We start from the raw sequence: 25,339 nt of genomic DNA, 5'->3' as shown, positions 1-25,339 counted from the left end.
GCGCCCGCCACTATGCCCAGCTAATTTTTTGTATTTTTAGTAGAGGCGGAGTTTCGTCATGTTGGCCAGGCTGGTCTAAAACTCCTGACCTCAGGTGATCCACCTGCCTCAGCCTCCCAAAGCGCTAGGATTATAGGCATGAGCCACTGTATCTGGCCAAAATATTTATTTATTTAGAGATGGAGGTTCACTCTTGTTGCCCAGGCTGAAGGTGCAATGGTGCCATTTCGGCTCACTGCAACCTCTGCTTCCTGGATTCAAGCGATTCTCCTGCTTCAGCCTCCTGAGCAGCTGGGATTATAGGTGCCTGCCACCATGCCTGGCTAATTTTTGTATTTTTGGTAGAAACGAGGTTTCATCATGTTGGCCAGGCAGGTCTCGAACTCCTGACCTCAGGTGATCCACCCGCCTCAGCCTCCCGAAGTGCTGGGATTACAGGCGTGAGCCACCACGCCTGGCCAAAAACTTATTTTCTTAAAAAGGGCAGACAGCCGGGCCAGGCTGTTTCAGAGTGGTGGCTTGTGCCTGTAATCCCAGTGCTTTGGGAGGCCGAGGTAGAAGGATCGCTTGGGCTCAGGAGTTCAAGACCAGCCTGGGCAACATAGTGAAACCTTGGATCTACAAAAAATCAAAAAATGAGGTGGGAAGATCGCTTGAGCCCAGGCGGTCGAGGCTGCAGTGAGCTGTGATTGCGCCACTGCACTCCCACCCGGGTGACAGAGTGAAACACTGCCAAAACAAAAAACAAAAAAAAGGCAGCCTTAAAAAGTAAGGGAATTCTGACATATGCTACATTGTGGATGAACCTTGAGGACATTATGCTGAGTGAAATAAGCCGGTCACAGAAAGACAAATCCTGAGTCATTCCACTCATGGGAGGTCCCTGGAGTGATCACCTCCATAGAAACAGCAAGTAGAATGGGTTGGGGGAGTGCCAGGGGCTGGGGGAGGGGCGATTGGGGAGTGAGTGCTTAAGGCCACAGCGTTTCAGTTTTGCAAGATGAAAGAGTTCTGGGCTGGGTGAGGTGGCTCACACCTGTAATCCCTGCACTTTGGGAGGCCAAGGCAGGTGGATCACTTGAGGTCAGGGGTTCGAGACCAGCCTGGGCAACAAAGTGAGACACCCCCCACCCCCATCTCTACAAAAAAAATACAAAAATTAGCCAAGTGTGGTGGTGTACACCTGTGGTCCCTGCTACTCGAGAGGCTGAGGTGGGAGGATCACTTGAGCCTGGGAGGCAGAGGTTGCAGTGAGCAGAGATTGCGCCACTGCCCTCTAGCCTCAGTGACAGAGCGAGACTCTTGTCTCCAAAAAAAAAAGTTCTGGAGATGGATGGTGACAATATGAATGTACTTACTGCCACTGAGCTGAACACTTAAAAATCATTAAGATAAACTTGGTATTATGTGTATTTGACCACAATTCAAATAACTTTTTTTTTTTTTTTTTTTTTTTTGGAGACAGAGTCTCGCTCTGTTGCTCAGGCTGGAGTGCAGTGACACAGTCTCAGCTCACTGCAACCTCCACCTCCAGGGTTCAAGCGATTCTCCTGCCTCAGCCTCCCGAGTAGCTAGGATTACAGGTGTGTGCCACTACACCCGGCTAATTTTTGTATTTTTAGTAGAGGTGGAGTTTCACCACCTCGAACTTCCGGCCTCAGGTGAGCCGCCTGCCTCAGCCTCCCAAAGTGCTGGGATTACAGGTGTAAGCCACTGCACCTGGCCCTTTAAATAACTTTTTTTTTTTTTTTTTTTTTTTAATTTCTGAAGTATTTATTGATCATTCTTGGGTGTTTCTCGGAGAGGGGGATATGGCAGGGTCATAGGATAATAGTGGAGAGAAGGTCAGGAGATAAACACATGAACAAAGGTCTCTGGTTTTCCTAGGCAGAGGACCCTGCGGCCTTCTGCAGTGTTTGTGCCCCTGAGTACTTGAGATTAGGGAGTGGTGATGACTCTTAAAGAGCATGCTGCCTTCAAGCATCTGTTTAACAAAGCACATCTTGCACCACCCTTAATCCATTTAACCCTGAGTTGACACAGCACATGTTTCAGAGAGCAGGGGGCTGGGGGAAAGGCCATACATAGATCAACAGCATCCCAAGGCAGAAGAATTTCTCCTAGTCAGAACAAAATGGAGTCTCCTATGCCCACCCCTTTCTACACAGACACAGCAACAATCTGATCTCTCCTTCCTTTCCCCACACTTCCTCCCCTTCTCTTCAACAAAACCGCCATCGTCCTCATGGCCGGCTCCCGATGGTCGCTGTCTCTTCGGAGCTGTTGGGTACACCTCCCAGACCGGGCAGCCGGGCAGAGGCGCTCCTCACCTCCCAGACAGGGCGGCTGGGCAGAGGCGCCCCTCGCTTCCCAGACGGGGCCGCCCGGGCAGAGGCGCTCCTCTCCTCCCAGACGGGGCGGCCGGGCAGAGGCGCTCCTCACTTCCCCGACGGGGCCGCCCGGGCAGAGGCGCTCCTCGCTTCCCAGACGGGGCCACCCGGGCAGAGGCGCTCCTCAGTTCCTCCCAGACTGGGTGGCAGCCGGGCAGAGGCGCTCCTCCCTTCCCCGACGGGGCGGCCGAGCAGAGGCGCTCCTCACTTCCCAGAGGGGGCGGCCGAGCAGAGGCGCTCCTCACTTCCCAGAGGGGGCGGCCGGGCAGAGGCGCTCCTCACTTCCCAGACGGGGCGGCCGGGCAGAGACGCTCCTCACTTCCTCCCAGATGGGGTGGCGGCCAGGCAGAGGCGCTCCTCACCTCCCAGACAGGGCGGCCGGGCAGAGGCGCTCCTCACCTCCTAGACGGGGCGACCAGGCAGAGGCGCTCCTCACTTCCCAGACGGTGTGGCGGCCGGGCAGAGGTGCTCCTCCCTTCCCAGATGGGGCAGCCAGGCAGAGGCGCTCCTCACTTCCCAGACGGTGTGGCGGCCGGGCAGAGGTGCTCCTCCCTTCCCAGATGGGGCAGCCAGGCAGAGGCGCTCCTCACTTCCCAGACGGTGTGGCGGCCGGGCAGAGGTGCTCCTCCCTTCCCAGATGGGGCAGCCAGGCAGAGGCGCTCCTCACTTCCTCCCAGACGGGGTGGCGGCCAGGCAGAGGCGCTCCTCACTTCCCAGAGGGGGCGGCTGGGCAGAGGTGCTCCTCACTTCCTCCCAGACGGGGTGGCAGCCGGGCAGAGGCACTCCTCACCTCCCAGACGGGGCGGCCGGGCAGAGGTGCTCCTCATCTCCCAGACGGGGCGGCCGGGCAGAGGTGCTCCTCATCTCCCAGACGGGGCAGCCGGGCAGAGGTGCTCCTCACTTCCTCCCAGACGGGGTGACGGCCGGGCAGAGGCACTCCTCACCTCCCAGACGGGGCGGCCGGGCAGAGGCGCTCCTCACCTCCCAGACGGAGTGGTCAGGCAGAGGCGCTCCTCACTTCCCATATGGGGTGGCGGCCGGGCAGAGGCGCTCCTCACTTCCCAGATGGGGCAGCCGGGCAGAGGTGCTCCTCACTTCCTCCCAGACGGGGTGGCAGCCGGGCAGAGGCGCTCCTCACCTCCCAGACGGGGTGGCCGGGCAGAGGCGCTCCTCCCTTCCCAGACGGAGTGGCCAGGCAGAGGCGCTCCTCACCTCCCAGACGGGGCGGCCGGGCAGAGGCACTCCTCACCTCCCAGAGTGGGCGGCCGGGCAGAGGCGCTCCTCACTTCCCAGAGTGGGCGGCCGGGCAGAGGCGCTCCTCACTTCCCAGAGTGGGCGGCCGGGCAGAGGCGCTCCTCACTTCCCATAGGGGGTGGCAGCCGGGCAGAGGCGCTCCTCACTTCCCAGATGGTGCAGCTGGGCAGAGGTGCTCCTCACTTCCTCCCAGACGGGGTGGCGGCCAGGCAGAGGCGCTCCTCACTTCCTCCCAGACGGGGTGGCGGCCAGGCAGAGGCGCTCCTCACCTCCCAGACGGGGCGGCCGGGCAGAGGCACTCCTCACCTCCCAGAGTGGGCGGCCGGGCAGAGGCGCTCCTCACTTCCCAGAGTGGGCGGCCGGGCAGAGGCGCTCCTCACTTCCCAGAGTGGGCGGCCGGGCAGAGGCGCTCCTCACTTCCCATAGGGGGTGGCAGCCGGGCAGAGGCGCTCCTCACTTCCCAGATGGGGCAGCTGGGCAGAGGTGCTCCTCACTTCCTCCCAGACGGGGTGGCGGCCAGGCAGAGGCGCTCCTCACCTCCCAGACGGGGCGGCCGGGCAGAGGCACTCCTCACCTCCCAGACGGGGCGGCTGGGCAGAGGCGCTCCTCACCTCCCAGAAGGGGCGGCTGGGCAGAGGCGCTCCTCACTTCCCATATGGGGTGGCAGCCGGGCAGAGGCGCTCCTCACTTCCCAGACGGGGTGGCGGCCAGGCAGAGGCGCTCCTCACTTCCCAGATAGGGCAACAGGGCAGAGGCGCTCCTCACTTCCTCCCAGACGGGGCGGCCGGGCAGAGGTGCTCCTCATCTCCCAGACGGGGCAGCCGGGCAGAGGCGCTCCTCACTTCCTCCCAGACGGGGTGGCAGCCGGGCAGAGGCGCTCCTCACCTCCCAGATAGGGCGGCCGGGCAGAGGGGCTCCTCACATCCCAGACGATGGGCGGCCAGGCAGAGACGCTCCTCACTTCCTAGACGGGGTGGCGGTGGGGCAGAGGCTGTAATCTTAGCACTTTAAGAGGCCAAGGCAGGAGGCTGGTAGGTGGAGGTTGCAGAGAGCCGAGATCACACCACTGCACTCCAGCCTGAGCACCATTGAGCATTGAGTTAGCGAGAGTCCGTCTGCAATCCCAGCACCTCGGGAGGCCGCGGCAGGCAGATCACTCGAGGCCAGGAGCTGGAGACCAGCCCGGTCAACACGGCGAAACCCCGTCTCCACCAAAAATACAAAAACCATTCAGGCGTGGCGGCGCGCGCCTGCAATCCCAGGCACTCGGCAGGCCAAGGCAGGAGAGTCACAGGAGCCCGAGGCAGGGAGGTTGCAGCAAGCCGAGATCCCGGCAGTACAGTCCAGCTTCGGCAACAGAGGGAGACCGAAAAAAGAAGGAGAGGGAGACCGAAAAAAGGGAGAGGGAGAGGGAGAGGGAGAGGGAGAGGGAGAGGGAGAGGGAGAGGGAGAGGGAGAGGGAGAGGGAGAGGGAGAGGGAGAGGGAGAGGGAGAGGGAGAGGGAGAGGGAGAGGGAGAGGGAGAGGGAGAGGGAGAGGGAGAGGGAGAGGGAGAGGGAGAGGGAGAGGGAGAGGGAGAGGGAGAGGGAGAGGGAGAGGGAGAGGGAGAGGGAGAGGGAGAGGGAGAGGGAGAGGGAGAGGGAGAGGGAGAGGGAGAGGGAGAGGGAGAGGGAGAGGGAGAGGGAGAGGGAGAGGGAGAGGGAGAGGGAGAGGGAGAGGGAGAGGGAGAGGGAGAGGGAGAGGGAGAGGGAGAGGGAGAGGGAGAGGGAGAGGGAGAGGGAGAGGGAGAGGGAGAGGGAGAGGGAGAGGGAGAGGGAGAGGGAGAGGGAGAGGGAGAGGGAGAGGGAGAGGGAGAGGGAGAGGGAGAGGGAGAGGGAGAGGGAGAGGGAGAGGGAGAGGGAGAGGGAGAGAACTTTTTTAAATGGGGAAAAATTGGCAGACAGGCGCAAGTCAGTGGCGTGTCCTGGATTTCACTGTCCTCCAACCCCTCAAGTCCCTGGAAGCTCCTGGATGTGGTCTCCACTCTCTCCTGCCTTCACTGCCTCCAGCTAAAGGTCAGGGTCAGGGAACAAGTTAGAAGCCACATGGGCAGGCTGGGTGCGGTGGCTCATGCCTGTAATCCCAGCACTTTGGGAGGCCGAGGCAGGCAGATCGCCTGTGGTCGGGAGTTCAAGACCAGCTTGACCAATTTGATGAAACCCCGTCTCTACTAAAAATACAAAAATTAGCTGGGCGTGGTGGTGCGTGCCAGTAAGAGACACTGGAGAGGCTGAGACAGGAGAATCGCTTGAACCCGGGAGGTGGAGGTTGCAGTGAGCCGAGATCCCGCCATTACACTCCAGCCTGGGAAACAAGAGCAAAACTCTGTCTCAAAAAAAAAAAAAAAAAAAAAAGCCACATGGGCACCAGCAAACATGGCACCACCTCCTCTCATTCCCTGGCTGGGCAGGGACATTAACCCAGTTGAATGGCCATGAGAGGCAGGTGCCATGACCCTGTCTCACCAGGACTGACAGTCACTCCCAGGGTCGCACGGACAGCCATGGTGGAAGCAGGGCTTGGGGTCCAGCCTGTCCAACCCCTGGATTCCCAGCGCTTCCTCTCTGGGGCCCCAAATCAGAGTTTGTTTGCTCCACTGTACCAAGGGCTGAGGCTCCACTCCCAGAACCACAGAGAGAAGGGACTGGCCAACCTCAGGGTGGGACAGAGTCTGAAACCTAGGCGGGACCCAGAAGCCAGCCCAGATTGCAAAGGTCTCCAGAAGGGAAGAAAAGAAGGGAAACCACAGAGGTGCAGACACATTCCTGATACCTCAGGCTGCCTGCACCCGTCCCTGCAAGTTCCTGCCCTGGCCTGTTCTGTCCCCCACCCCCTGGCCTCCTGAGACTGACTTTGGGTCAAATTGCTTTTTTTAAAAAAACTATTTTTTAGAGCAGTTTTAGGTTCACAGTGAAATTCAGCGGAAGGTACAGAGTCCCCACATAACCCCACCCCACACATGCAAGCCTCCGCCGCTATCTATGTCCTTTACCAAAAGCGGTGCCTTTGTTGCAATGGACAAAGCTGCGTGGACACGGCTCTGTCTTCTGGAACCCCGCGTTTCCATGGGGGTTCACTTTTGGCACTGTACCTTCCATGGGTTTGGACATATGTGTCATATGTCCACCATTGACCATAGTGTCGCACAGTCGTGTCACTGCCCTAAAAATCCTCCCACCTCCACCTATGGATTCCTTCCTCCCATCTGCCCCCTGGCAACCACTGATCTTTTCACTGCCTCTATACTTTTGCCTTTTCCAGAGTGTTCTATAGTTGGAATCATGCAGTGTGCAGCCTTTCCAGGCTGGCTTCTTTCACTTAGTTAGATGCATCTGAGGCCCCTTTATGTCTTTTATTTTTTGAGACAGACTCTCGCTCTGTCACCCAGGCCGGAGTGCAGTAGCGTGATCTCAGCTCACTGCAACCTCTGCCTCCCAGATTCAAGCAATTCTCCTGCCTCAGCCTCTGGAATAGCTGGGATTACAGGTGTGTGCCACCACGCCTGGCTAATTTTTGTACTTTCAGTACAGACAGGGTTTCACCATGTTGGCCAGCTGGTCTCGAACTCCTGACCTCAGGTGATCCTCCTGCCTCAGCCTCCCAAGGTGCTGGAATTATAGGTGTGAGCCACCATGCCTGGCCCCTTGTCTTCACAGCTTCATGGCTCATTTCCTCTTATATCCTTTTGTCTGGAGGTGACATGGTTTATCCATTTGCCCACTGAAGGACGTCTTGGTTGTGTCTGAGATTGGGCACTGGTGAACAAGGCTGCATATATCTGCGTGCAGGTTTTTGTGTGGACCCAAGTTTTCAGTTCCCTTGGGCAAATACAAAGGAACGTGATTGCTGGATGGTATTCAGTTTGCTGTTTGGAGTAGTTAGCCTCATTCTCAGCAAGTGAGGACATCAGGTGGGAAGCACTGGTTATATGTTGTAAAAGCCAGTGAGACAAACACCTCAGTAGCAGCAGAATAAATGTTCGTGGGGCCTCACTGGAAGCCCCTGTCCCAGCACCCTCTGTCAGCATCACATGTATTGTTGCAGAAACAGGAGGAAAAGAGAGACCTTGGGGTATATATAGGAGGATCTTTATTGAGTGCACTCAGACCCACCGGACTCAACATCTAAAAACTGGGCCTAGAATAAAGACAGCACTTGACTTTTAAACACACTTTAAAAAAGGGGTGGGTTGGCTTGAAGCAGGCTTACAGTGGCGTGAAAGCAGGGATACAGAGGCAGGACAAAGACAGTTAATCAAATTATAACAGGCTCATAACTCAGGATTAGACATGACCGTTGCTATGCAACTCAGATGGTCATTATCTAGGTTTGCCCTAGTGCCTAGCATGGCTTATTTCACAGCCATCACTATAGCACCCAGGTGGCTCTATCTCAGGCCTGCTCAGACGGTTTATGACCTTCACTCCACTGCTTAGATAAAACAGAATACTTGAAGTCACTAGGTGCAGAGAACAGAAATCTATAAACTCATACCATAAAACAAAGGAAAATTTGTTTTTCTTCTCCCTATGTTGAGGGAGTGCTGGGAAGAGGCTCCAGAGCACATTCCTTTGTGTCTTGGCTTCTTAGTATTACTAAGACTTTTCCTGGGTCTGGGCTGTACCCGTTGCTGCCTCTGAGACAAGTCAGCCTAATCCAGAAAAGCTTAATTCTCTTTTTTTCTTTCTTTCATTTCCCCCCTCAGTAGGGGTTCCTGAGACCCTCAGCCACCTCCCTGTACTTGACGGAGGTGGAAGGGGAGGTGCTGGACATGCAGCGGCTTTATTAACGCTGCTGTATCTATCTCTGGATAATGAATGTGACAGCCACATGCCTCTATGACCTCGCGTTTCTGTGGGTCAGGGGTCCGGCCTGGCAGGCTGGGTCTTTAGTTCAGGGTCAAATGAGGCTGAGATCAAGGTGTCAGCTGGGCTGTGTCCTTATCTGCTGCTCGGGGGCCTTTTCTGGGCTCAGGTGGACTTGGGCAGAATTTGGTTCCCGGTGGTAGTGGTGGCTCTGAGGTCCCACTTGGCTCTTGGAGGCCACTCTCTGTCCCTTGCCACAGGGTCCCCTCCCCAGCACAGCGGAGACATCTTCAGGGCCAGTGAGGAACCTCTCTCATCTCATGTCATACCACCTCATCAAGGCCATGGGCCCTGCCTACTTGAGGGCAGGGGACTCCTGAGGGCGGGGCCACCTCGGGGATCTGCTCTTTGCTTTCCCGGGACCAGCATGGCCTTTCCCAGCCCCTGCAGCACTTCTGACCAAGGAAAGCCAGTCTGGGGACCCACAGAGGACCCTGGGCATCCCCAGCTATGGGATCAAGGCAGAAGGAAACAGGGCAGCCTCTGGTCTGGCTTGCCACACTCCCTGGGAGCCCTGACCCTTTGGTGGGGGTGCGGTCAGAACTGCCAGGGAAGCTCGGGTGTGCAGGGAGCACATGGGTCATTGGGAGGAAGCTATGGCCCCTCGGGGAGGTTGGGGACAGCCGCTACAGAGGATGGAGGAGCCCATACTGAGGGGGAGGGGCTGGCCACTTCTGCCTCGGAACCCTCTAGGCATGTCAGCCACGGGACACAGCGGAGCTGGGGCTTCTGCTACCAGGAAGCAGGTGTGGGGCTTGGGACATGGACAGGGGTCAGGAGATGAGGAGAAAATGATGGTGAAAGCCAGGAGGTGGCGGGGGGGGGGCCCGGGGAGTACAGAGGGTGGTCGCGTGGGGCGGCTGAGCAGGCGCGGGCCTGGACGGATAGGTTGGGCATGGGAAGCTTAGAGCAAACACCTTAGAGCAAACACCATGATCTTTTAAGTTGGCTTCTGCATGAGAGATACTTGGGCGAAGGAGACGCTTCTAATTCCCACTAAATGTGCAAATGGAGTGGGGAAAGAATATTCTAGAAGACACTCCCATGTCGTGGCATGGCAGGTGCAGGGTGTGAGATGATCTTGGTTCGACAGGGGGCTTCGACTCCCCTGCTCCCAGGTGGGCACACCCGGCCACCCCTTGCTCCCATGGGTCCAGCCCACTGACCTGGTGGCAGGAAGTCGGCAAGGCTCTCGCAGGAAGAGACCGACACACCCTCATGGCTTGATGTCAATATTCAATTATTAACTTTAATGTGCAAATAAATAGAAAAGGAAAACTACATTCAAAACAGCTGCAAAGGAAGGACAAGCCCCAGAACAGAAATTCCTTAAGAACGGAAAAGAGGCGCTCTCTAGAAGCATGCGGGGATGGGAATACCGGGAGGAGGGGCTCGGCGGGGTCTCCGGCTGCACCCGGGGCCCACGTGGCTCTGCCTGAGACGGCCGTGAGCCTGGTGCAGGAATCCTGATAGCAAGTTCCCTTCTTAGAAAACCGGGATGCGTACAAAGTGCCTGCGTGACACTTGGGGAGCGGAGGTGGGGATCCCAGGAGGACAGGTTAGCATCGGAATCACCCAGCCTGGAGTCAAAGGCGTCAGGAGCCTCCAGGTTCCACAGGAAACTTCTAGAAACGCATCTCCACTTCCTGGAAACTTGAGTCCAGCTATTGCAGGACGGCAAGGGTGGCGGTTATTCTGGGCACACTGGTGTGCAGGGGCCAGGACCAGGGGCTCTCACGGTGCGGGAGAGAGGCCTGGTGAACTGGTCCCCAGCCCCAGTCACTTGGGATTCTTGGCACAGAAAGCCTTGGATGCCTCCATGGGACAGTAGCCTCAGCCCCTCACAAAAGGACAACAATGATCCCTGGAGTGGCCGCGTGGGTCCCAGGGTGGGCGGGTGGATGGGGCTCCTTGGGTGGCGGCTGGGACTGTCAGGGCGGCTCTCGGAGTTCCACAAAGGGAGATCTCAGCCCCAGGGAGCCACAGGATTTGGCTGCTGCAGAAATAACAACCACTAAGAGCGAAAGGAATAAATATCTGTGCGTGTATACACATACGCCTAGGGTGCCCACTGCAGGAACACGACTGGGCCCGCCGCCCCACAGCGGGGTCGTGCCAGCTCTGAGGGAACACTGGCTGGGGTCCCTCCCCTTGTGGGCCCAGAGTCCAGCTGCTGGAGTTGGGGTTGGGTGTCTTTTATCCAGAGCGGGGTCTCCCAGGCACTGCCCGCTTGCTCCAGCTCCTGACTTCAAAGTGGGATCCCAAAGGTTTGGCTGAAGGGTTCTTCTCACTTCCAAAGTGACTGAGGGCCTGAACACCAGCCAGGCAGAGCTGATGCCCAAACTCTCAGATGACGTTTCTGGCAGCTCTGAGAATATTCTGGAAGGACTCACTTTTCAAGCAAGCCTCCCCAGGGCTCAACTCCTTCCTTGTCAGGGTCTCTTGGACATGGACCCCCTCCAAAGTGTGGGCCTCAGGAGGGCTGTCACCTGTGACTTTTCCAAGACACGGTAAGAATATGGGGCAGGAGCCATCTGCCTGCCAGGGATTTGGCACATGTGACGGATGGGGACGCAAACATGATTGCTTGTTCCTCAGCCAGAACGTCCACCCACCCCTGTGGTGGGGCTGAGCCCCAGGGCTCGGGTGCAGGTAGCTCAGGTTTGGCACGCAGCAGGCCCACAGGAGGCCGGGAGCCACGGGGGCAGCGTCCTGCCCTGGAGTGCGCTGTCCGGCAGCAGAGGGGCTGGGAGATGCCTCTCAGGTCGTTCAAGAAAACGGCCCCGACACGACCAAGGCCAAGGGCACGTCTGTGCTCTGTGAGGCGCCTGCCCGGTGCCCATGAGGGCGGGTCACGGCGAGGCCGGGCGGCGGCTGTACTGCACGCGGTAGCGGGTCACGGGCAGGCCATGCACGTGCACCGTCTCACACAGCGTCTTGCAGGGTACCATGTCCTCGTCCTCCTCACCCATCAGCCAGTCCTGCACCAGGCTGGCCGCCTCCACCGTCACATTGTCCTCCAGCCAGCGGCTATGCCACTCCTCAAAGTGCTGGTGGTGGCGGAGCAGGACCAGGGGCTGCACCTGTTGAAGAGGCTGGGTGTCAGGGCGGCTGAGGGCTGGATCCCCAGGGCCCCAGGACTTGGGGTGAGGAGGGGGATGTCGGGGCAGCCCAGGCCTCCCCTGGCACCTGCTTGGCCCGGCAGAGGGTCCCGCGACGGTACATGTAGTCCTCGGAGTTCACAATGAACACCATCTTGTGAGTGCTGAGCTTGAAGCGGCAGTCCACGTCGCAGGCGCTCTCCACGCCCACCAGCCGCTTCCAGGAGCTCCTGGCCTCACCGCGCAGGGCCCGCGCCTGCTCGCTCTGCCACCGGCGGCGGAACTTCTTGAGGTTCCTGGGGGGGAAAGGAGGTGGAATGGACTCTGGCTCTCGCCATTGTGGAAGGAGGATTTGCAGGCTGGGAAGCCCCCAGGCCTGGGACCATCAGAAGATGTGCTACCTCCCAGGGGTCCACAGAAAACAAATGGAAGCAACAAGAAATGCCCTCAGATCTGAACACCCACCAGCGGCCCCCACTGGTCCCACAGGCACCATCCTAGCCCGACCTGAGGTGGTCCAGGGTCCTGCCACAGCCACCCGCCTCTGGCCTGGCCCCACCAGCTCTGGCAGCATCTCCCTCCAGGCCGGGCATTCACTCTTCACCCACTGACGCATCGTGGGGTTGGCCCCACCCCTCGTACCCCTCACCGTCCTGGGGTTACTAATCCCTCCACTGCAAACCACAAGCCTCAAAAGGGCAGGGCCCACCTCAGCACACAGCAGGCATCTACTAAGTGCTCCCAGACAGAGAGTGTGCCATGGTTCAGCCCCCGTCATGACAAAGGGGACACTCCCTGGGCCCAGGAAGGAAGGAACGGAGCACGCATCTCAGGGCCTCTCACCTCTGCAGGAACACAGGTTTCAGGAGGAAGCCCTCGGTGGGCGAGCTGGACGCGCCCTCGGTCCCCACATATTGCTCCACATACCGAGCCAGGTGCTGGGGACAGGGAGAGACACAGCCCATGATGCCTCTACAGCAGGGCCATGGCCACTCTCACTCTGGACCCTGAGTTCAGGAGCTCACAGGGGTTCTGTGCCCCCCACTCCCAGAGCATGAGGAGAGCCGCTGCAGAGGACTCCGATCCCTTACGGAGACCCCCCAAACTATAGCTCTCGACAGAGGACCCAGCGACAGTGGGACTCACACAAACCAGGCCACAGCTGAGGAGCGCCAGAAGCCCCCAGAAGCTGGAAGAGCAGGAAGGATCCGCCCCAGAGCCTTTGGCAGGAGCACGGCCCGGCCCACACTGTGGTTGTGGCCTGCTGACCCCCAGGACGTTGAGGGAATAGACTTCTGTTGTTTGAAGCCACGTGGTTTGTGGTCATTGTGGTGGTAGGCCCAGGAGATGAATGGAGTTGGCCTAGCTGAGTCATGTGCACACACACTGGACCTGCTGGCAGGTGCCAGGAGCTGCAGGCCCCAGTGACCACCCTGGGGACACACACAGGTCAATGCCTCACTGTCACTAGGATGCGGGAGGTGAGCAGGAAACATCTGTCCCTGCAAAAATTTTGACTGGGAGCTGGGGCCAGGTGGTCCTCTGCTGGGGATTAGGAACAGGATGCAGCCCTGACACGAGAGGTGCAGAGGTCACAGCCACGGGGATGCCCTGAGTGGCAGTCGGGGGCCAGGGAGAGGCGGCTTGGTTCCCCTCCTGCCCTGGGACACAACCACTGGCTCAGGAGGAGTGGTCTGCTCTTTGGAGAGGGGGCCCAGAAGAGAGCCTGGTGGGGGAGCAGGGAGGGAGGCAACCCCACCCACCGGGCCTCAAGGAGAGCCTGCGGCCTGCAGAGGGAGGGTCTCTGGATGCTGCGTGTCCTGCACTTGGCTGCTGGGAGCCCCATGCTGCTGCCCTCAGGCACTCCCTGGTGTGCGTGGCACGAACTGGGGCCAGGGCCTCACCTGGACCTCCACAGGGTCCTCCGTCTGGGCCTCCTCAGTGTCCAGGAGCTCGATGGTCATGATCACCTGCCCTTTGCGCTGCAGGAACATCACCTGCGGAGCAAGGACGCCAACAGCCTCAACTGCCGGGACAGCCCAGCCGGCACAGCGCAGGCTCGCAAGGCCACCCGCCACCCGCCTTTGCCACCCTCCCAAAGCCCTGATGCTTCCTGCAGGTCAAAGGTACCTCACGGGCTCTGTAGCAGGGCCGGTGTCCCAGCCGCCGAACCAGGGTCCACCCAGGACTGAGTCCAGAGCGGAGTGAGCGGCCGGGCCTCCCGGCTTGTTCCCAGCCCCAGGCCTCCTCTCACCTTGAAGCAGTTCTCGTCGGCCATGCAGCGCTCGGCCTTCCACTGGTAGCTGGTCTCCCTGGCAGCGCGGACGCAGCGGGAGGACAGGTTCCCACCAGCGGCGCCCCGCTTCTTCTCGTTCAGGTAGAGCTCCACCACCTTCAGGCAGACGTCGTCGCTCACGAGGTGGTGCAGCTGGCGGGAGGAAAGCAGGTGGTGCGGCCACCCCGCCTCCTGTGGGAGCCCCCGCCTCACCCACAGAGGAATTCGGCAAAGGCCAGAAACACATCAGGATGGAGACTGCATGACACAGGGATGAAGACCAGGATCCTGACAGGCTGTGGGCAGACCAGACCAAACAGACCAGACCAAACCAGACCCAAATCAGACCAAAACCAGACCAGACCAAGCCAGACCAGACCAAACCAAAACCAAACCAAACCAAACCAGACCAGATCAGATCAGACCAAACCAAACCAGACCAAATCAAAAACCAAACCAAACCAGACCAAAACCAGACCACACCAGACCAAACCAGATCAAACCAAAACCTAACCAAACCAAACCAAGCCAGACCAAATCAAATCAGACCAGATCAAAAACCAGACCAGATCAGATCAGATCAGACCAAACCACACCAAATCAGACCAAACTAAAACCAACCAAACCAGACCAGATTAGACCAGACCAAAACCAGACCAGACCAGACCAAAACCAGACCAGACCAGACCAAAACCAGATTAGACCAGACTAAAACCAAACCAAACCAGACCAAACAGACCAGATCAGACCAAACCAAAACCAAACCAAACCAGGCCAGATCAGACCAGACCAGACCAAAACCAGACCAGATCAGACCAAACCAAAACCAAACCAAACCAGACCAGATCAAATCAGACGAAATCAAAACCAGACCAGACCAGACCAGACCAGATCAGACCAGACCAAATCAGACCAAATCAAAACCAAACCAGACCAGATGAGACCAGACCAAAACCAGACCAGACCAAATCAGACCAAACCAAAACCAAACCAAATCAGACCAAAGCCAGACCAGACCAGACCAAACCAGACCAAACCAAAACCAAACCAAATCAGACCAAAGCCAGACCAGACCAGACCAAACCAGACCAAACCAAAACCAAACCAGACCAGACCACAACAGATCAGAGCAGACCAGACCAGACCAGGCCAGACCAAAACTAGACCAGACCAGACCAGACCAGGCCAGACCAGACCAAAACTAGACCAGACCAGACCTGAACAAAACAGACCAGGCCAGACCAGCAAACCCTGCCTGGGTGTGAGAAACACATAGAAAAGACACGGAAAAAAATGTTCCAAAGCAAACCCAGGAATGAGCTGAAGGTGGCGTGAGTGCAGGCTGTTCCTTTCCCCTAAATGCTTGGCTGTAAATACACTGCTACTCCTTTTACCTTTGCACTGAAGAAGGAAGGAATGGAAACAGCAGGTGTCGTGGGGCAGACAGGGCTGTGTGAATCACCCACCTGCACAGCCCAGGCCCTGGTCAGGGGACCACACTCCCTGGGGGTTCCATGTGCAGCTTTGTTGAATGGATACAATAACACCTGGACACGCACAGGTTTCAGACAGTACCTGGCACACAGCAAGTGCCCACTGAATGCCGACTGCTACTGCTAAAAAACAGCAACGCTAATTTTTAAGAAAAAGGGAGGCAGAGTCCAGACATGGCCTGGAGGCAGTTTACAAACAGCATGGAGGGGCCTGCAGTGAGCACCTGGCCCAGGGAGATGCAGCTGGGGTGTGGTGCGGCCACAGCCAGGACAGCAGGGCAGCACGAGGCTCTCACTACAGCTCCAACCAGACAGCCCCATTTTCATTGCTTTAACAGGTTCTAGAGAAGTTGTTTATGGAAGGGGGGTTTTTTTTAAAGCATTAATCAATGCTTTCCATAAACCATCTGGTCCAATCTCCTGGTGTCACAAGCAAGGCTGCTGTCCCCAAAGCCATGGCCCATGAGGGGTGCCCAGCCTGGGGGGGGCAGACTGCCAGCCTCCTGGCGTCCCCTGCGTCACTGCCCCAACACCGTGTGCTGGGCCCTGGGTGTCCTCTCTCCAGGCTGCCCCGTGTGTGTCTCCCTCCCCCGGAGAGTGGCCACTGCTGTGGATGGTGATGGGCAGGGACCCATTTCGGGCACACAGAGGAAAGTGGAGGGGGCTGAAGTGAAGGTGTCAGAACGCAGCTATGGGTTTCACTAAGTCCTTGTGGCCAGACACAGACATCCTCCCAGTCACCAACAAGGCAGACGCGATGGAAACAGGCGCAAACACCGTGGATAGCTTTCCATGAGAAAAGATGTCCCAACGGCCATGAAAGGACAAGGCCCCAACCACATGAGCCATCAGGGAAATGCAACGTGAGCCCATCGAGATTCGAACTACTCCCAGCTGATGGAGAGACGCCCCTGAGCCCCAGGGAGGACAGAGAATGCGGCCTCGCACAGCACTGGTACGAGTGACCCCGGAAACAGAAAGTTGCCATCAGCGGGACACACCTCTCTTTGCCTTACCCCAAGGGCAGCAGCAGAAATGTACATGGACGGCCACCACAGACACACCCACAGGGTACCGCCCATGCCTGTCCTCAGGAGACAGGTGGACGGAGTGGGGGTCGTTCCTGGGAATCCTTGGCCGGTTCATCTCAACACAGGAATCTCACAGAATGACACTCCCAGGATGCAGCTGGGCACTGTGTGCTTCTGTTAACACACGGCAAGACCAGGGATCTACCTCTCTGTAGAAATCAGGGTTGTGATGCCGGGCACGGTGGCTCACGCCTGTAATCCCAGCACTTTAGGAGGCCGAGGCAGGCGGATCACCTGAGGTCAGGAGTTCGAGATCAGCCTGCCCAACATGGCGAAACCCCCTCTCTACTAAAAATACAAAAATTAGCCAGGCGTGGTGGTGTGCACCTGTAATCCCAGCTACTTAGGAGGCTGAGGCAGGAGAATTGCTTGAAACCAGGAGGCAGAGGTTGCTGTGAGCAGAGACTGTGCCGTTGTACTCCAGCCCCGGGAGACAAGAGCAAGACTCTGTCTCAAAAAAAAAAAGAAGAAGAAGAAGAAAAAGAAATCAGGGTTGTGGGTGTCCATGGGTGGCAGGTGGCTGGGTGGGAACACAGGGGCAGGGGTTCTGTTGATGAAAAGCCCATCCATCTGCCCCTTTCAAATTTGGGGACTTTTCTGCTTGTGTATTTTAGTTCCATTAAGCAGTCTTTAAAACCTGGAAGGAAACATCCTGTCTGAAATGCTTCTCGTGACTGTGTCTGGGTGGGAGAGTAATGGCCTTATTTTTTTTCCAGCCTTTTTTCCACTTTATGATGAACAGCCTTACTTGGTGACCAGGAAATGGAGGTCACCACGAACAATGATTCTGGCAGAAACCAAGCAGGACCCATGTCCTGGAACCACACCCAGCTCGTCTGGGACGTCTGCTGTTTATATTTATGTGACCAGTTTCCTTGTGTTGACATTCAGTGGGGGCTGGGTTTTTGCTACTACTAAAACCAACGCAGATGAACATCACTATTCCCACCCTCCCTCAGGATAAGTGGGTTAAGGTTTTTTCCATGTTGTCAATTTAACCTCAAGAAAGGTTTGTCAACAGGGACACGGAACAAAAACTTGTACACAAATGTTCAGAGCAGCATTGCTCACGATCTCTGTAAGGCAGCCACAGCCCAGATGTCCACCAAGAGATAGAAACAAAACGTAGCTACCCACGCAACGGAGTATTACAGAGCCATAAAAAGGAATGAAGCACGAGGGAAATCCAGAGGCAGAAAGCAGTTGACTGGATGTCAGGGGCCCGGAGTGGGGGAATGGGGAGTGGCTGCTGATGGTGATGGGGTCTCCTTTTGGAAAGATGAAATGTTCTGGAACTAGACAGAGGTGGTGGTTGCACAATATTGTGAATGTACTAAATGTTACCAAACTGTACACTTCAAAATGGTTAATTTTATGTTATGCGAATTTTGTCTCAATTAAGAAAAAACAGGATAGGTTTGCTGTGCTGACCACGGGCCCCCTCCCGAGGGGGGAGTGAAATGACGGTAGAGCCATTTCCGCTGTCCTCACGGCTGGCCCTGCCCCGGCCCGGCTCACCTGCCGCGCAATGTTCTGCACCAGCTTGTCCATGGTGAAGCCCACGTAGGCATGGATGGTGAACATCTCGCGTAGGGTGTCCTCGTACTGCGTGGGGTCGATGCTGCCCTCCAGCAGGCTCCGCACCATGTCCAGGAAGGCCGGGTAGTACTCCTCCAGCTCCACTTCACCTGTGGAGACACACGGCTTCATCCATATGCCTCCTGGAGGGCGCAAAGTCATGCAGGCCAAGCTCTGGCACGACAGAGCCCCAACAAATGCTCCCATGGGACCCAACAGCCCTCACCTGCCAACCCTGGGGCAAATGTGGGAATCACCAGGAAACCCGAGTAGCTGGTATTCACTGCCACCCTCCCTGAGGCTGTCTAATCTGGCCAGCAACCCAGGGATGGCAGCGAGAATGCTGTGGAGGCCGGGCATGGTGGCCCATGCCTGTAATCCCAGCACTTTGGGAGGCTGAGGCAGGCGGATCACCTGAGTTCAGGAGTTTGAGACCAGGTTGGCCAACATGGTGAAATCCTGTCTCTATTAAAAATACAAAAAATTGGGCTGGGCACGGTGGCTCACGCCTGTAATCCCATCACTTTGGAAGCCCGAGGCAGGTGGATCACAAGGTCAGGAGTTTAAGACCAGCCTGGTCAAGATGGTGAAACCTCGCCTCCACTAAAAATACAAAAAAAAATTAGCTGGACATGGTGGTGGGTGCCTGTAATCCCAGCTACTCAGAGGCTGAGGCAGAGAATTGCTTGAACCTGGGAGGCGGAGGTTGCAGTGAGCCGAGATCATGCCACTGCACTCCAGCCTGGGCAACAGAGCAAGACTCCATTTCAAAAAAGAAATACAAAAAATTAGCCAGGCATGGTGGCGAGCGCCTGTAATCCCAGCTACTTGGGAGGCTAAGGCAGGAGAATCACTTGAACCTGGGAAGTGGAGGTTGCAGTGGGCCGAGATCCTGCCACTATACTCCAGCCTGTGCAACAGCGCCAAGACCCCATCTCAAAAAAAAAAAAAAGAAATAAAAAGGGCACGGTGGAGCTGGTCCATGATGGCTCCACGAGAAAGCCCATGAGAAACAAATGTTCCCCAGTCAGGAGAGGGTGCTACACCCAGGACAGGTGCCACGGCCAGGGGAGCCTGGGCGAGGGGTACGTGAGACCTCTGTCTTATGCTGGCAACTTCCTGTTTGCAATTTCCCATTTGAAATCACAGAATTCTTTTAAAATGAAAAGCCAGAAAGAAAAGTAACAGGACGTGTCAGATCATGAGCTGCGACCCCTAATCCCAGGCACCTCCCGGGGCCTCCCGTCAGGCTTCGGAGCCTTACTGGGCTGCTTCAGCCGCAGCTCCATGGCGGGGTCGCTGCCCTTCTCCCTGCGGCCCTCACACAGCAGCTTCTCCCGCTCCTTCTCGGTCCGATACTCCAGAAGCTGCTTCTGCGCCTGGCGGTAGATCTTCAGCAGCCTGGAGCACAGGGTCTGGTGCAGGCGCAGGAAGAAGTACCAGTTGTTGTTGGCAAAAAATAGGCTGTAGACATCGTCCAGGGGCTTGTGCGGGGGTGGGGGTGGCGGGGGTGGCTGCTCGGTGGCCGGGGCATCCCCGAAGGCCCCCTTCTCCTCTGGGGGGCTACTGTGGGGTCCTGGCGCCAGCTTCTTCCGCTCACTGGGGTCTGTGCTCTGCCCCTGGGGGCTGTCCCGGTCCTCGTCAGCTGACTCCTCGGAGGCGCCCAGGTCCAGCTGCTGAGAGAAGAAGAGGCTGGGCACGAACTGGTGCAGCAGCTGGTGGATGGTGCCCTGGTCCTCCTTCTGGATGGCCGGCTGCCGCTTCACGTAGTAGCTGATGAGCGCTGCTGCGTCCTCCAGGATCTGCCGGTCCTCATACACAAAGATGAGGTGCGGCTCGCTAGAGGGGGCACTGCGGCCCTCCGAGTGCTGCTCCTGGTGCTGTGGGGGGAAGGGCGGCCATTAGGCGGAAAGCCACCCAGCACCCAGAGGACCCCCAATGCCCGTTCACGAGTCGCTGTTAACTGGGACCACCAAGGTGGATGAGCGCTGCCCAGAGCAGGATGGGTGGCGAACATCGATGCGGCAGCAGGGCCTGGGGGGCAGGTCGCTTGCCTCAACCTCTTGTGCAGCCCCATGTGCTCCTGGTCCCCTATCCGAAAGCGAGGCAGACCCAAGTCATCCCGGGACCCCAGACGAAGGAGCCAAGAGGATTCTGAGATGTGGGGCGGGGTTCACAGGGGGTCTGACAGCGTCAAGCCTGGGTCTGTCGCTCAGCCCAGCTCCAGGACAGAACGGGGCCCCATGGCTCAGCATGGAGAAGCCTCTGAGGCTGACCTCCTCCTACTGACAGCAACGGTGGCGCCTGATTCTAGCTCGACCGGGGCTGCCCACACCACGCTATCGATGAAGTCAAGGAGGCAAAGGATGAGCCACGACCTCTCTGCCTCTGCCATCTACTACCTGGGAGGCCTGCAACTGCTCACATCTGAAGCCCTGCACGCCCATCGTCACTAAGCCCCCGCCTCCGCTGCTGTCACTCGCCAGCCCCTGCATGTGCTTGCTACCACCATCATGTCACCAGCTCTCCCACCAGCTCCCACCAGCTCCCACCAGCTCCCACCAGCCCTCCCACTAGCTCCCACCAGCTCCCACCAGCTCCCACCAGCCGGCTCCAACCGTTCTCTTCACTGGGTCCAGGGCGACTTGGCCCACAGGAGCATGGTCACTCCAACTAATGCCCTTCAGGCTTTCCCAGGCTGCTCAGAAGACGCCGGCCCCTGGCGTGCCCCTCCACAGCTCCTCCAGCCTCACCGCACCGAGCTGCCTCCTGCGTGTGCAGGGCCTTTGCACATGCCCATCTGCTCTCACTCCCTGGAAAACCCTGTCCCAGGCTCACCCCTCCCCTTGGTCTTTATCTAGATCACGACTTTCATTCCCTCACACCGTTAGACAATCACCCCTTCCTCCAGCCTCCCACACCACTGTCCTGGCACCCAGGGCCTCTGCTGGGCAGCCCCAAGCCCTCAGCCCAAGGCAGGGAGGCAGACGCAGCAGGGCTCTTGGGGAAAGTGAGCGTGGACGCCATCTCTGCAGGCTCCCGAGGGAAGGACCGGGTCTCCCAGCAGCCTGAGGTCTCCCTTCCTCCTCCCCTGTAGGGCGGCTTAGAGGCTGGCAGGGCCAAGCACACTGACCTGGCTCCTAGGAGTCTGCGTGCTCAGCCCCGCTCCGGGCTCTTCAGTGTGACCATCGCCCTCTGACTGCTTCCTAAGTCCCCCAGGTCTCATTTATGCCATAAACACTCTGAAAATTCCTTTACAGTCCCCTCTGAAGCAGGGTCCCCATGTCCATGATCCGTAACCATGCTTTGTAAATCATGTGATGGAATGGGGTTCTGACTTTGGAATTCATCAGGGACCGCGTGTGCAGAGATCTGCATATGAACCTCGGTGCTCCTCCCTTCGTCAGCCCCAGCCCCAGGGAGGGATCCAGGAACTCGGGGTCGCATTGGTGGATTTCCAGGGCTACTTCATCATCTGCACTTTGCAGACACCACAGACCCACAGAACCTATGCGGGGTCTTGGGCTTGAGGATAGCCGAGGACTAGAGTGAGGAAGCCAGAGTGGCTGTGGGTGGGCCTGGGGCGAGGGTGGCTCACGGGGAGGGAGGTGGGAGGGAAGGGGGTCCCCACAGTCCCACAGGCTCTGGGAGAGGCCTTGGGCCAGCAGCCCGGCTCCTGTGGATTCTGTTTCTGTGTTGTAAAAGAAGGAGCGACCGCTCACTGTGCAATGACAGGAGCAAGAAACCAAATCAGGTGAGGCAACGCCCCCTGCCCAGGTGGGCACCAGGCTGATAATGCAGCCCGTGCCGTGATCTGGGCACTGCCTGGGGAGCAGTGTGCCCCCCCCAGCCACCTTCTCAGAGTGTCCAAGGACCTTCCCAACAGCTGGCTATCACCATGCCCGGCACCCTGCCAAGCTTCCCACCTCAGGATCCTGCAAGCAGGCACTCCCTACGCACAGCTACTAACAGGCCCAGCTCCTGGCAACCTGAGGGCCCCGCTGACCTTGGTTCTATGACTCAGACCTTGTGAGCCTGCAGCGAGGACATGCAGCCGAAAGCCTCGAACCCAACGACTCAGAGCCCTAGCCCCCTGCGACTAGCCCAGGCAAATGCAACCTCTTGTGCCTCAGTTTCCCCACTGGTAAAATCAGAATAATGCCGCAGCAGAGTCAGGTTCAGGAGTGAGGTCAGATGATGTATTACTCTTTCTGTGTTGCTAACACCGGTGCCCGGCACAGTCGGCAAGAAAGAAATGAAGGCTGCTGCCACCCGCTACCTAAGCCAAAGTCCATCACTGCCCCACGGGAGGGACGGAGACTTCTCTAGACAATGGCAGAGTCGGCCAGGAGCGGTGGCTTACGCATGTAATCCCAGCACTTTGGGAGGCTGAGGTGGGTGGATCACGAGGTCAGGAGTTCAAGACCAGCCTGGCCAACATGGTGAAAACCAGTCTCTACTAAAAATACAAAAATTAGCTGGGCGTGGCGGTGTGTGCCTGTAGTCCCAGCTACTCAGGAGGCTGAGGCAGGAGAATCACTTGAACCCAGGAGGCGGAGGTTACACTGAGCTGAGATCACACCACTGCATTCCAGCCTGTGTAACAGAGCGAGACTCTGTCTCCAAACAAACAGATAGACAATGGCAGAGTTGCTGGTTCTCTTAGGGCAGGCCACAGGCTGGGGATAGACAATGGCAGAGTTGCTGGTTCTCTTAGGGCAGGCCACAGGCTGGGGATAGACAATGGCAGAGTTGCTGGTTCTCTTAGGGCAGGCCACAGGCTGGGGATAGACAATGGCAGAGTTGCTGGTTCTCTTAGGGCAGGCCACAGGCTGGGGATAGACAATGGCAGAGTTGCTGGTTCTCTTAGGGCAGGCCACAGGCTGGGGATAGACAATGGCAGAGTTGCTGGTTCTCTTAGGGCAGGCCACAGGCTGGGCATCACAAAGACATGAATCTTCGCCTCGACACAGCCCTGAAAGGGCAATGCCACTACCCTGCCTAACCACCAGGGAAACAGAGGCACAGACCCAGCGGTCGGGAGAGCCAGGGCTAGGGAAGGCTTTACCTCGTCGTAGACGCTCTCGATCTCGTTGAGCAAGCTCTTGGAACGCAGGGCCTTGGTGTCATTCTGCTTGAAGTTCACAGCCTGGTGGTCAAGGGACTTGAGGTACGCCTTCTCATACTGCTCCCGCCAGATCTTGTTGAAGCCCTGCTGGGCCTCCCGCCACTCCTCTTCCTTGGCCTTCAGCCTGCGGGGGGAAGAGAGGTCAGCACCAGGGACAAGCCAGCATCCTCTCTGAGGCATCCCAGGGCTGGCCTGTCTTCCTCTGGGACTTGACTGGGGGTCCAGGACCCAGGCCCAGCCAGCTCCCAGCCTAGTCTGTGCAGTGGGCTCTGTGCAGGTCAGAGGGAGGGCGTGATGGCCTTACAGAGCCAATGTAGCCGGCTTCCCGGTTCCTCCACCTCCTCCCTGGCACCCAGCACTCTCCGTGTGGCTGTTGGCTCAACCACTCAGGTCCCTTGCTCAGTTGTGAGTCCCAAGAGAGGGACTGGGTCTGCCTCGCTCAGCTGCATAATCCCAGGGCCAAGCATTGCACCTGCCTTAAAGTGGCCACTTGATAAATACCTGTTAACTAGCACCGGATGGTATCCGAAATGCAGCATTAAATAAAATGCAAGCCACAGTGTAGTGGTCGCATCTGACTCTTAAAGCAGTTATTTAGATGTCTAGATGTGATTATGTGCAAGGTGGAAAGTCCTAGAAGGTCACAGTGCTCTCCTCTCAGGAGTGGGAGACTGGGAAATACAGGAAGGCACCCTTAGGCCTCAGAGACCACCCCTGGAGATGACACCTGTTGACAAACAGCACTAATGAGCTCTCCAGGGGCTCCCTGCGGCGGGGAGGGGAGGGGAGAGGAGGGGAGAGGAGAGGAGGGGAGGGGAGGGGAAGGGGAAGGGGAAGGGAAGGCGGGACGCCACAGGGCACCTTTTCAGGACAACGGGGACAGCGGTGACAGGGTTCTTCTTGAGGCTCTCGATGATCTCCGGGGCCTTGTCGCCATAGATGCGATAAATGGCACGGCGCTGGATCACCTCCGACGTGCCTCCCAGGGAGTCGTCCAGCCGGAACTTCTCCTGGTCTTCCGGCGCCATCCGAGACAGCTTCTTCTGCACGCTTTCCAATACGCGGATTGTGGCCAGGTTCGTCTCCAGGACAACGTCTAACTATGGAAAGGAAGGCAGGAAGGGGTCAGCCACTGGGGAACTCAAGAGGCCTCAGGGAGGGGCCTGGGACCTCAAAGACCAGAGGATTTTTGGGGTGTGTGTGTGTGTGCATTTAAGAGATAGCGTCTTGCTCTGTCACCCAGACTGGAGTGCTGTGGCACAATCAAAGCTCACTGCAGCCTCAACCTCCTGGGCTCAAACAATCCTCCCACCTTAGCCTCCCACGTAGCTAGGAATACAGGTGTGCACCACCATGCCTGGCTAATTAAAAAAATTTATGGCCGGGCATGGTGGCTCACGCCTGTAATCCCGGCACTTTGGGAGGCTGAGATGGGCGGATCACAAGGTCAGGAGTTCGAGACCAGCCCGACCAACATGGTGAAACCCCGTCTCTACTAAAAATAAAAAAATTAGCCAGGAATGGTGGTGTGCCTTTAATCCCAGCTACTCAGGAGGCTGAGGCAGGAGAATCGCTTGAACTCAGGAGGCGGAGGTTGCAGTGAGCCAAGATCATGCCACTGGACTCCAGCCTGGGTGACAGAGTGAAACTCTGTCTCAAAAAAAAAAAAAAAATTTTTTTTTTTGTATAGATGGGCTCTTGCTTTGTTGCCCAGGTTGGTCTTGAACTCCTGGCCTCAAGCAGTCCTCCCACCTCAGCCTCCCAAAGTGCAGGGATTACAGGCGTGGGCCATCGTGCCCAGCCAATAAACATTTTAATTACAAAAATTAATTTAGCCTGGGCAATACAGACCCTGTCTCTAAAAAAAGGAAAACAAATTAGCCAGGTGTGGTGGCTCATTCCTTTAATCTCAGCACTTTGGGAGGCCAAGGTGGGAGGATTGCTTGAGGCCAGGAGTGCGAGAACAGCCTCGGGAACATAGTGAGGCCTCATCTCTACAAAAAAAGTAAAAAAAAAAGCAACAACTTGGGCATGGTAGTATGCACTTGTGGTTCCAGTTACTCAGGAGGCTGAGATGGGAGGATCATTTGAGCCTAGGAGGTCAAGGCTGCAGTGATCCATGATCG

The 25,339-nt window shown here is 57.5% G+C and overlaps 1 protein-coding gene across 4 annotated transcripts in view; it reads right to left on the bottom strand.

The window, feature by feature from the left end:
- Positions 1 to 9,770: 9,770 nt before the first annotated feature.
- SIN3B (SIN3 transcription regulator family member B) overlaps positions 9,771 to 25,339 on the bottom strand; it is a 50,356-nt gene continuing 34,787 nt past the window's right edge. For 3 of the 4 annotated variants that reach the window (XM_024237229.3, XM_024237227.3, XM_063719324.1), the window contains 9 exons: positions 24,075 to 24,313; positions 23,154 to 23,337; positions 19,350 to 19,965; positions 18,026 to 18,195; positions 13,903 to 14,076; positions 13,553 to 13,645; positions 12,492 to 12,586; positions 11,737 to 11,944; positions 9,771 to 11,630 (listed from right to left, as the gene is read on the bottom strand). In XM_024237229.3, coding sequence (XP_024092997.1) covers positions 11,400 to 11,630; positions 11,737 to 11,944; positions 12,492 to 12,586; positions 13,553 to 13,645; positions 13,903 to 14,076; positions 18,026 to 18,195; positions 19,350 to 19,965; positions 23,154 to 23,337; positions 24,075 to 24,313 — 2,010 coding nt within the window. In that variant the 3' untranslated portion in view covers positions 9,771 to 11,399. The remainder of the gene's footprint in view (positions 11,631 to 11,736; positions 11,945 to 12,491; positions 12,587 to 13,552; positions 13,646 to 13,902; positions 14,077 to 18,025; positions 18,196 to 19,349; positions 19,966 to 23,153; positions 23,338 to 24,074; positions 24,314 to 25,339) is intronic. The other variant, XM_024237228.3, reaches the window with a different exon arrangement.

This window comes from Pongo abelii, chromosome 20 (genome assembly GCF_028885655.2).
Source record: "Pongo abelii isolate AG06213 chromosome 20, NHGRI_mPonAbe1-v2.0_pri, whole genome shotgun sequence".
NCBI classification, from domain to species: Eukaryota; Metazoa; Chordata; class Mammalia; order Primates; family Hominidae; genus Pongo; species Pongo abelii.
The sequence above is the reverse complement of the archived record's forward strand: the minus strand, read 5'-3'. Positions and strand labels throughout refer to the sequence as shown.